This window comes from Camellia sinensis, chromosome 8, assembly GCF_055761805.1.
Source record: "Camellia sinensis isolate YWXY chromosome 8, ASM5576180v1, whole genome shotgun sequence".
Taxonomy (NCBI): Eukaryota; Viridiplantae; Streptophyta; class Magnoliopsida; order Ericales; family Theaceae; genus Camellia; species Camellia sinensis.
This window is the reverse complement of record NC_138968.1, coordinates 186,460,180-186,472,344: the sequence shown is the minus strand read 5'-3', so window position 1 is coordinate 186,472,344 and position 12,165 is coordinate 186,460,180. Positions and strand designations below refer to the sequence as shown.

The 12,165-nt window shown below is 33.3% G+C and overlaps 1 protein-coding gene across 1 annotated transcript; it reads left to right on the top strand.

The window, feature by feature from the left end:
- Positions 1-10,771: 10,771 nt before the first annotated feature.
- Positions 10,772-11,272, top strand: LOC145798343 (uncharacterized). Its single transcript, XM_082885867.1, has one exon. It carries the CDS (start codon positions 10,772-10,774, stop codon positions 11,270-11,272), a length of 501 nt encoding a protein of 166 aa, XP_082741993.1.
- Positions 11,273-12,165: the final 893 nt, after the last annotated feature.

Genomic DNA, 12,165 nt, shown 5'->3' with positions numbered 1-12,165 from the left:
AGGCTTCCACCGGCCTCTCTTATTGTATAATTGTTATTACTGTTAAGCAGGCCTTTGGTAATCATGGATTACTGGTCGGTTACAATACTAAACCCTTAGGGGGCGGGTTTGGGTCATAACAGTGACGATTAATTAAGTTAATTGGCCCAATGTATATATGTATATAGCTTCTTTCCTTCATCACTTTTGTTGAGAGCTTGCTAAAGAGTGAGTTAGAGAGAGAGGAAGAGGAAAAGCTAGGGTTTTAGAAGAGATTCAAGGGGTAAACCCTAAATTTGAGCTAAGGTATAGAAATCTACTTAGAATCTTTGTAAATAACTCATCTTTTGCTTGAAATCAAGAGGAATTTGAAGATTTAACACTTATATGTGTTGGGGTTTGAGTTATGTAATTGTTTGAGCTAAATTTAAGAAATTAGACCTTAATCTCTTGAACTTTGTTTGATTTGAGTTCAAGCTTGTGATTAATGCATGAAATAAACCCTAAAATGTCCATACAACAAACATATGTGTAAAGATCATCCATGTATATGTATATTTTGAACTTGATCCTGAGGTTTTGTATAAATGGAAAAAGATGAGACTTTGATTTTGACATTGAAGCAAGATTGATGTGTTTGAATTAGAATTATACTTGAATCATGTTAGTGTATCAAATTTTGAGTTAGTTTTGTATGAATTTGGGTTTGAAATTGAGTTTGGGAACTTGGCTTCAAAACTCCTTTTTCGGACTGTCTAGAACTGCCCAAACCACTTGTGCGGCTGCGAGCTCTGCACAGACCAAATCAGGGGAAACCATTATGCTTGCTCGAGCGGCCACCACCTGTGCACGAGCGGTTAGACTGGCCGCACGAGCGGCCAGTAAGGGAGAAAAATTATGCTTTCTCGTGTTGACCTCCCCGGTCTCCCGAACGCATTCCCAACCTTATTTAAACCCTCAGGGAAATGAAATGATGGTTAGAAATCCATTGAAAAAGGTTATGAACTATTAAAAGAAAAGTGCATGAAATAAAACAAATTATTTATTGAATGTGTATGTGACATGTTTTATGTAGGTCATGTGCCGGAGGCAACGCTGTAAAGATATATTCTTAATTTGTTATTTTGATCCAGGTACCGTGACTTATTCTGATATTGTGTTTTGATCGAAATAAATGAGTTTTATGAAAGTTATATAACATGTGCAATATGGACCTAAGGTCATTCCGTTTATGCTATGATGTGCTTGGGCCCGAGGCTGTTGTGTTAATATGTGGGCCCGAAGACGTTATGTTAATATCTGAGCCTGATATCATTGTGATATATGTGGGCCCGAGGCCGTTGTGTTAATATGTGGGCCTGAGGCCGTTCTGCTATATGTTGGGTCTGAGGCCGTTCCATAATATGTTGAGCCTAAGGCCGTTCTATAAATACGATTATGGATAATGTTGTGAAGGTTGTAATTATGGAAGAGTATTGTGTTCACATAATATGCTTTCTTCTAATTCAAGATTATTTATTTGATTCTCTTTACTTTACTATTATTCATTGAGTTTCGCTCACTCCATATTATGTTTGTATATGTAGGTGACCAGCAGCATGGAGTCCAACCTTAGAGTTTGCTTCAGGAGTTATTTTTGTGAACCTGTCGAGTCAAGCCTACAAGTTGGAGCTTTTGCCTTTGACTCACATCATGCTATGACTTTTGTTTTGTTTTTTCTATATTGGTCTTTGGACATGTACACGTTATGTTTAAAATTTCCTATGGTACATAAGATTTTGCATGGGTACGTAAATGTGTGAATATGTGTTGATGTAAATTGTTTAACTTTGCTCATATTGCCACAGTTCAATGGACGTACATTATCATTATATGCTTTCGTTTGTAGCCCTATTATTATAATTATTCCGTATGTTAGTTTGAGGCCATAGGTAATTAAGTGATTACTAGCCGATTATGACCGAAGTTTTAGGGGCGGGTTTGGGTCATGATACAAGTAATGGGCATACACAATCCTTCAATCAAGGGAAAATCCACACAAGGGCAAGTACAACATTCACACCAATTATTTGCCTAATACTCAAGAGGTGTTACAAGAACTTGCACAAAACTAAAATGGAATTACCTCTCAATATTTTTCTGAAAATGCTACTCTCACTCGCCCAAAACAACACTTTCTGAGCTAGTTGGAGAAAGTTCAACCTGCATTGAACTTCAAAAGCGTGGCTTTTGAGTACACAAATGCAGAGCTCCATTCTCTTTATTCTTGACTTGCTTTGCTACTTAGCAGAGCGATAGACATGTGAATTCCTTGAGCAGTCTCGAAAGCATGTACCTTCTGTAAGATTTTAGGATCTATATACTAGAAATCAAAACAATATGAATATAAGTAACTACTAAAATATAAACTCAGATACATACCATTTGATTCCGTTATTGTCTTGAGTTTTGCTTCCTTGAAAGAATATGGCATTCACAATTGGAAAACCTTAGCTCCAGCTCTTCCCCTCCTTCTCCTAATCTTTATGTTGTCTTTCAATGGGACTGACAACCTTTTGATCTACATATATATAGATATATGTAAACCCTAATAAGGATAGGAGAGGGGACTGGGCCTAAATAAAACAATTACTGGGCCCTCCCATTAAGGAACCCAAATAACTTAAAACAGGCCTTACACCTCCATATCACATATCCACACATAAAATAATATATACACTAAGATGACCATGGCCCAAACTTTATGGATCACAATAATAATTTTGGGCTCATACCAGTCAATATATCTGAATCACGTTCAACCCGTTTTTCACAAACCAAACAAAATATAGTCAATGACAGCCTAATTAAGAATAAATTCTTACATTCTCCCACTTAGGCAACATTGACTACTACTTTAAGAAAATATTTTATTTAAGAAAAAATGACTCTCGGGTTAAACAACTTTAGTGGCCACATAAACATGATTCAGAATAAAAACATCTCAGCACAGAATCCCGTTCAATGAGAAATATTAATATCGAACTGTAGCGGTAATTATGCTATTGAACAACATAATACCTTCCACAATTACAAACACTAATATCTCACAAACATGGATTCCTATATGTGATAAAGTGTAGTGTGGAATTTCAGCATAATTGATCCAAAATTATATAACATGCTAATTCCACATTCAATCCTCTGTATGGTCTTGACAAGACCCTGCAAGGAATTTCATTACTTTCTCCACTTCTAAAAGAAGCCTTTACACCTCTAAACCAAGGTGATTCATGCTTTAAACCAAGCATCAGACTTTATGGATCCATATACACTTCTAAACCGAAGCATAATACACTTCTAAGTTAAAGTGTCAATCTTTATATCTCAAAATTTAAATATAACTGTAAGAGTTCATAGAAGATGAATACATACATAACAGTTACCATTTATGTGTACACACATAACTATAAACAAAATGTGAATAAACACAGTAAACTTTATTAACTGAAATATACCATAGATAATATTCATGGGTAAAAAAAATTTCTTTAACCAAGCACATAAAAAAATTGTAAAGTACCCATATGCTCAATATATTTAGCAAACTAAAATTTGGCCTAAGCCCTATATTTAGAGGATCAACTAGTATGTATTCTATAACATGTGCTCATAAAGAATATCATCTTTAACAACTCTGTAATTCTGAAATACTTTAAAATTATGTATTTAACACCATCAGAGTTTTTGTTATTCTTCATAGAGAAAATTAAAACCATATATCATAATACATCTTTATAGGTTTGGAGATGAAATTAACAATTCCAAGCTCTGAAATAAAATTATTTAATTACATAACTCAAGTCGAACTCTAAAACATGTTTGTATAGTGAAAAATTATAAGAGATTTTATTAAACTCTTTCATGAAACAAGTTCTCATGCAAACATAAAAAATGTAACCAGTAATAGACACTATATATCATCTGAGCAACTTCCAAAGTCGGCATTATACAACCAATAATATTAACATGATTAATTCTTCTATAGCCAATTGTATAATCTTTAATTCTTTATAAATATCATGACACTTTATGTATTTCAACCCAATGGTCAAGGCTTAAATTAAAATAATAATTGTCTAACAAACTAATTGCATATGCACCAAGTTTAATTCAAACTTCATAATTCATTAAACTCTCACAACACTAGCATACAAGACATTCCTCATGAACTTTTTCTCAAAATCATTTTATGAATACTGAATGTTACTTAATTAATCTCGATCATTAAGAAGAGCAACGTAAAGCTTTCAATTCTACATATTAAATTCAGTAAAAATGTGATCTAGGTATGCTCTTTGAGATGGGACAAATAATCCTCTGAGTTATTTTTCTAGTATTTCAATGCCAAACACAAAATACTTTATCAAGATATTTTATATCAAAAATTTATTAACAACAATATCTTCACATCAAGTATTAATTCGAAATTATTACTAATAAGTAAAATTCCATCGCTATAAAGGATTAAGAAAAATAAATTGCTCCCACTGACCTTGAGATGTATGCATAAATTAATAGTATTATCCATAAAGCCAAGTAATAATATTTGGTGAACCTTTAAATATCATTACTCAGAAATTCGTTTAAAACCATAGATAAATTTGTTTAACTTACAAATCAAATTTATTTTGTTTGGCGAAGCAAAAGATAAAAAATGCCACAATACCACTATAATCATTATAAACCTATATTTATAACATTGGTAAGAACAATACTCTTTTCAAATCGCAACCTCTTACAATAGCTTTGTATTTATTTATCTATCTTCAAAAAAAAATACTCATTAGATTTCAAACCTTTTAAAAAAGTATAACATGATCTCATATCTAATTAATAATTTGTACCAATTCATTTCCCATATTACAAATCGCCAATATTTTCATCATACGTAGCAATCATCTCTTCAATCTCTTGATATTGCTCACTTAGAAAAATAATATAATCGCATGGATCTTTTAATTGTATGAGAATGTCTAGAAGGTTGCACATGATATACATGTTCAACTTTTATCAATTGACTGAATAGACACTTCAGATTCTACTTGCACTCTCACTTTCTTTATGTGAGAATGAACAGACCAATTTATTATAATAGGCACAAGTATACAAGAAGATTTATATATTTAAATTGTTCACCAATCTAATAACTTCACATTTTAAAAGCTTAAAAGATTCTTATGTCAGAAGTAAGATAATAGAACCGTTGACAACTTACAAAGTAACAACAAATAGCTATAGGTCCCATTTTGATTTAAAAAATATATCATAAATTTTTTTACTTCTGTACAATCTCAAACTCAAAAGTTATTCTAACTAAATTTTATATTAGTTCGTAATTCAAAAGTGTTTTTAAAATATTTTTAACTTAATACCATAAATAAAGTATACACAAGTATACATAGCAATTAAAAATATTTTATCACAAAAACTTGCATAATTTAAACATGTTAACCTACACCTCATCATTTTATTAGAGTCCAATTACGACGCTCAAGTACTCAACTTTCTTCCGAAGTTACAAGCATGATATATTTAAATTGATTCCATAATTTTGTAAAAATTAATAAGAGATTACTACATTAACCAAAATTATCATGTTCACTATAATACCCACCTTGAATTAATAATTTTAAAATCTTCACCAGTGAGTTTTTCAACATAAATGAGATAGACAAATTCATAACATCAATGCTCATTTATAAAATTAATAGAATAATTTCTCCCACACATTTTATGATAATTATCATCTATGTGAAAATAAAAATCTATTTCAATTACTATTATTATTATTTTATTTTATTACCGAGGTGACAAAAATTAAAAAATAATAATCATACTTATTTAGTTTTGACATTAAAATTAAATTGTTGTTTTACGGACAATATATAAAATAAAATTCTTTAAAATAAGATCAGTACTAGACTACAACTTTAAGATCAGTACTAGACTACAACTTAAATAACATGATCAAAATAAAATTTTGATTAACACAAGAGCTTTTAAGTAGTTTAAAAAACAAATAAGGAGATCCTAGTGGTGGGAAGAGCGTCATAGCTCACAAAAAATTCTAAAAAATTTTTCTTACTGGAGTTAATAATATGTAAAGAGATTTGCGGAATATTATGAAAAACCATTCAAGACAGATAAACAATTTGTTAAAAACAAAAATATTATATAGAGCATTGTAGAGTATAATGTAGATTTTCTTGTAAGAATCACCTAGTGGATATTCTAAAACTCTGCTTTGTTAAATAGCTAACATTGAATATAATTTCAATCTTTCACACTATATTGAGGTCTTAATATAAATGGTTAAGAAGACACATTCTCGAGTATGTCAATGTCTAAATCAGTTAGTCTTAAAGCTAACTCAATATCTTTTAACCGATTCATAATCAAAACTTTAATGGAGTAAATTTGATTTTCATAAAAATATCTCCCTTCATTACTTTCAATTCAATATAATATCATTCAATTATATATAGACAATAATAATCTCATAATCACAATTAATATTCTCAAATATTTAAAATATATCACTCTTAAACTGAATATATAGAAAGCATGTTCACAACTCCAACTTTCAATTATACATAGGCAATTAGTATAATCTCACAAGAATATGCTGCGAATAAACTTTAGCAATATTCTCAGATGTGCCAGAATGTATCACTATATAAATACCTTTGGGTTGAATATATAGAATACAATCAACATCTTTAAACTTTAATATAACTTAATTAATTATACATGGGCAATAATTATAATCTCACAACAATGGGCTGCAAATAAACTTTAACTATCTTGTTAGATGTTTCAGAATGTATCATCATATAAATACCTTTGGGCTAAATATATAAGACACATTCTAACACCTATAAACAAGTCAACTAGCAAGAATGATTTATCAAGAAATTATCTCCTTTGGGTAGATAAATTCTTTCAAAATCAATAAAATTTCCCTTACTAGTGGCTCACACTACCTCTAAAATTAATACACTCAATTAACCCCCTTTGGGTAGGTAATTGAGTGATATAATATTAGAAGAGCTTCCCAGAATCCTTATTGGTAAATCACTTTAAATCTCAATAAGTTAACCACTTCGGCAGTATCACCCATATTGATTCAAAAAATTTCCAACTGAGACTACAAAATAAATATTTGTCCACCTTTAAAACTTTATTTATTTATTAACAATAATGCAATCTGTAACCCACCAAAGCATATATAATATCATATTACGAATCACTACTAAACAGTTACTCAAAAATAATAGCTCACGGCCAACCAAAATTCGCATATGAATTTACAAAAAATACACCAAAGTGATATACATAATATAGAACTCTTAAACAATCTTAATGTTTATGTAAAAGTCATAAAACGAATATTTTCGTATGTTTTGCAAATATTTGATTAGGTAAGATTTGAAATATATATATATATATCAATACAGATTCAATATACACATGTCCATACTTCACAATTTTCATAAAACTACCAGATCTAAATTACCTTTTTATTTATTTATTTTTATTTTTTTATTTTATATAATATAATTGGAAGCAAACTATCAATACTCAAACAGTATGTACTCGTTACATTGAAAAAGTTTGCTTGAAATTACTAAAGCACAATTTTGAGATGTAAAAACTATCATTCAGTAAAAGAAATATTAATTTATTCCTTATCATTATATTAAATAAATTTACTGAAATAATCTGCCATGATTTTGATTCTAGTGTAAACTTGCTCTGATACCACATGTAAGATTTTAGAATCTATATACTAGAAATCAAAACAATATGAATATAAGTAACTACTAAAATATAAACTCAGATACATACCATTTGATTCCGTTATTGTCTTGAGTTTTGCTTCCTTGAAAGAATATGGCATTCACAATTGGAAAACCTTAGCTCCAGCTCTTCCCCTCCTTCTCCTAATCTTTATGTTGTCTTTCAATGGGACTGACAACCTTTTGATCTACATATATATAGATATATGTAAACCCTAATAAGGATAGGAGAGGGGACTGGGCCTAAATAAAACAATTACTGGGCCCTCCCATTAAGGAACCCAAATAACTTAAAACAGGTCTTACACCTCCATATCACATATCCACATATAAAATAATATATACACTAAGATGACCATAGCCCAAACTTTATGGATCACAATAATAATTTTGGACTCATACCAGTCAATATATCTGAATCACGTTCAACCCGTTTTTCACAAACCAAACAAAATATAGTCAATGACAACCTAATTAAGAATAAATTCTTACACCTTCAGCGTTAACAAGGATTGAAATACTGCTGCAGACTTGATTTTGTATCTTCATCATCCCACTCCAAATCGTTCCACCATTGCGATTCACCTCTTATTTCTTTTATGGCATTTGCATTTTGGGTAGTGAATGGCAACTCCCTGATTTGATTGCAACTGATCAGTTCAAGTATCTCTAGATGCTGCCATGACAGGTGTTGTTCGCATAGGGTTGTTAATCTGGGAAGATTTTTCAATTTCATTATCCGTAGGTTTGGAACTATGCAACTCAGAACCAATGGTTGGCTTGAAGTAGCATGCTCAAGAAGGTCCTCAAAAGACTGGTTTGAACTAGCATTCTCAAAGAGCTCTGCAAACACCCTACAAGAGCTAACGGTGACTTCTTCTAGATTTTTCAAAGTCCCACTAGAAGAGACAAGATATTTTAAACTGTTACAACGGGACAAACTTGTTTTTCCTAGTTTAGAAAGTTGGAGTTCGAGAAGGTGAGCTAGTTCGGAAATGGACCTTAGATAAGACACACCATGGAGAACAAGTTCCTCAAGGTTAGGTAAGAGGTCAAATCGATCATCACCACTTCCTCTTGCTGATACAAAGGAACACAGTTTGTAGTTATGATCGGTGTTAGAGAGAGTTTGGAGAATCAGAGGGTTTTGATTTCTGGGTTCTCTGAGTTGTTGTTTGGGTTCTGCTGTTGTTGGGGATGAGGAATGATGGCCAGAAACTGCAGGGACTTGTGCCGCGGCCTGGACGGACCAATGGGCTTATTCCGACTTCGTTTCATGCTCTCTCCAGTTACTTAAGGATCGTCTCGTCCGGTGCATCCACTGTTGCTTCCACCGTGAAGTCGGCAGCGTCAGTTGCTTCAGCCATTGTGGACAGGGATAATAATGATGCTAGCCACGATCAGGTCCGAGTTTAAATTGATTTCATATCTATTATCAATACAGTGATGTATATGGCAACTTTATTTTGAGATAATGATTGAAATGAAACTAGTTTAATTTTCACCTGAAATGATGATACGATGCAGTTATTGTTTCATGGGTTGAATCTTGGAAAGTATGTGGCCATTAATTTCTGCTTTCAATTCTTTAATTATCTTAATTAGTTGTAAAGATTATATATACCTGTTAAATGATGGTAAGATTCTGTTCTTGATCTCGAACAGATAGAAAAATAGAGTAAGAATATTATAGGTTAGCAATCTAGATTATGAGGATGTGAACCTGGATTATTACGTGGTGGGTATGTGATACAATATAAGGAAGTTGTTAAGAATGGTAAGACATTGCATAGGAGTTCCATAACTGAAAGCTAGAGAGCTAAGAAATAATCTATGGCATTTGATTATTGTTATATAACCTAGTGCAATAGATTAAGAAAAGTGAAGATTGAAATTATGCAAAATGATCGTTTCTGGATGAAATTGCTGTGCGTGCAAGTTTTGTTTGTTTTTGTGGGGGCAACCTTCATTCAGTCAAATTGTTTGTCAAGAAGATTAAGTCTTAATACTTCAGGGTTTTTGCAGGATGATTGACCAATTGATGATTTTCTTCTTACAATTGTGAGGGCACTTACACGTGCTTTGTTAAAAATTGGTCAATTTTGTTGTATTATTCTGTTTATTCGAGTCATTTGAGGATATAATTTATGATATTTCCAAGTGCACTTTTCATGTGTTTATATAAACAGTCCGTTGAACTTCGAGATGCATGCATTTGAGTTGACTTTATTAGATTTCCAAGTGGACTTACCTTGTTTTTCTTGATAAGCAGACAAATATGAAGATACCTGTGGTTTAGTTGAGTTGTTGAGATATATTTAGCGCTACTTACATGTAGGTCCTAATAAGTGGACATACTTGATTTGATAATCGGACAAAATTTCAATACACAAGCACTTTGATTATGTTGGAATATGGAATATTGTATATTTAATTTAGGAATTTAATTTTAGGATTTGATTGTATAATTATTTAATTCCTTTTTCCATGTATCTTATATTAATTATATATAGATATGGTCTCACCCAAATTAGGATAAGCTAATATTTTACAACTCTTTTCTTGGTATCAGAGCCAAACCCTAACCACCCACCCAAACCCTAGCCACCCACCACCCTTGTCTTCTATTGCCAACAGCCCTAAACCAGCCACTCGACAACCTTTCTTCTTCCCTCTAACCAGCCGAAAGTTTTCCTTTTCCTTCTCAGTCCCTCAGCAGTCCCTTTTCCTCACTGCCGCAGCTTCCTTAGGTGCCGACTAGACCCTTCATGCCTTGGGTCTAGTGTGGCTTCCCTTCTCGGGTGGTGTTCTTCTCTCTTTACCTTTTTAGGGTTCATGTGCTAATGTGGTAAGCACTTTCTAGTTTGATTTTCTGTTGTGTTGGGCTACCGGTGTGTTCGGCAGCATCTCTTTTGTGTGACGCCGCTACTTCGGCTTTGTGATGTTTCAGCATGTCTGACTTTGTTACACAAACACAGAGCATTATGCCTCGTTCAGATGTTTCCTTGGCCTCCCATGTTCTGGTTCATCGGATTACCAGTGTGTTGCTCACTGGTTGCAACTTTGCGGCTTGGATTCGGTCTATATGTCTCTACCTTGGTGGTAGAGGCAAATCTGGATGGCTTTTGGAAACCGAGATACAACCTCATGCTGATGATCCTAAGCGAGTTCAATGGGATATTGACAATTGCACCTTACTTGGTTGGATGTTTAATTCTATGGAAGAACGCATCTACAACATGTTAATGTACTGTGATACAGTTCCTCGGTTGTGGAGTGCTCTTACCCAGATGTGCGCACATGCCCACAATGATGCTAGGATTTTCGAGCTCTATCAGGATATTTCTCATGCCTTTCAGGAAGCTTTGGGTTTTACCGTGGCTGAATTTTTTGGGTATCTTCAATCTCGCTGGGAGAAGTTAGCACAGTATGAGCCATTGAGTGATTTCTAGCTGTTGCCACTTCTATTGTGTCTGCTCGTCTTGCTCGCCAGCACACATATCAATTTTTGATGGATTTAAAACCTGAATTCGAGTCTCTTCGTATTCAGATTTTGAACACATCACCTATGCCATCCTTATATGAGGCTTTTGCTACTATTGACAGTGAGGAGCGTTGTCGTCGATTAATTCAACCGGTGGCTCCACTTCCTTCCTTTGTTCCTATCTCATCTTCTGTTTCAAATCAGATGGCTCTTGCTGCCAAGTTTAGTTCTCATGTTTCTAGTAGCAAGGTTATTTGTCACCATTGTGGTGCAGCTAGTCATGTCCAAGCACAGTGCTTCAAGCTTCATCCTGAGTTGAAGCAATGCTTTGCAAGGGCATGCCCTTCAGGCTCTCCCCATACTGATGTTATTGTAAACACCTCTAGTACTCCTCAGCCGACTAATCCTATTGATCTTCATTAGCTTCAATCTTAGATTAGTTGCCTTCAAGAGCAACTAGTTCATTCACTACCATGTCTCCAAGTGTTCCTTCCACTACTACACTCGCTACAGGTACTCCTACAGCCTTTCATGTTTGCACTGCACCTACTTGGGTATTGGATTCTGGGGCCAATGATCATATGACCGGTGAGTTTTCTTGTTTATCCTCTCTTGTCTCTACTACTGCTCAGACTGTATTTCTTGCTAATGGGTCTATTTCACATGTCCAACATAAGGGTGATGTGTCCCTATCGTCTGATATTACACTTATTTCTGTGTTACATGTGCCTCATTTTGCTTATAATCTTCTCTTTGTGAGTCGCCTTGCTAAAGACCTTCATTGTGCTGTTATTTTCTTACCTACTCATTGCTTATTACAGGACCTGACTTTAAAAAAGAATTTTGGCAGGGGGTTTGAGC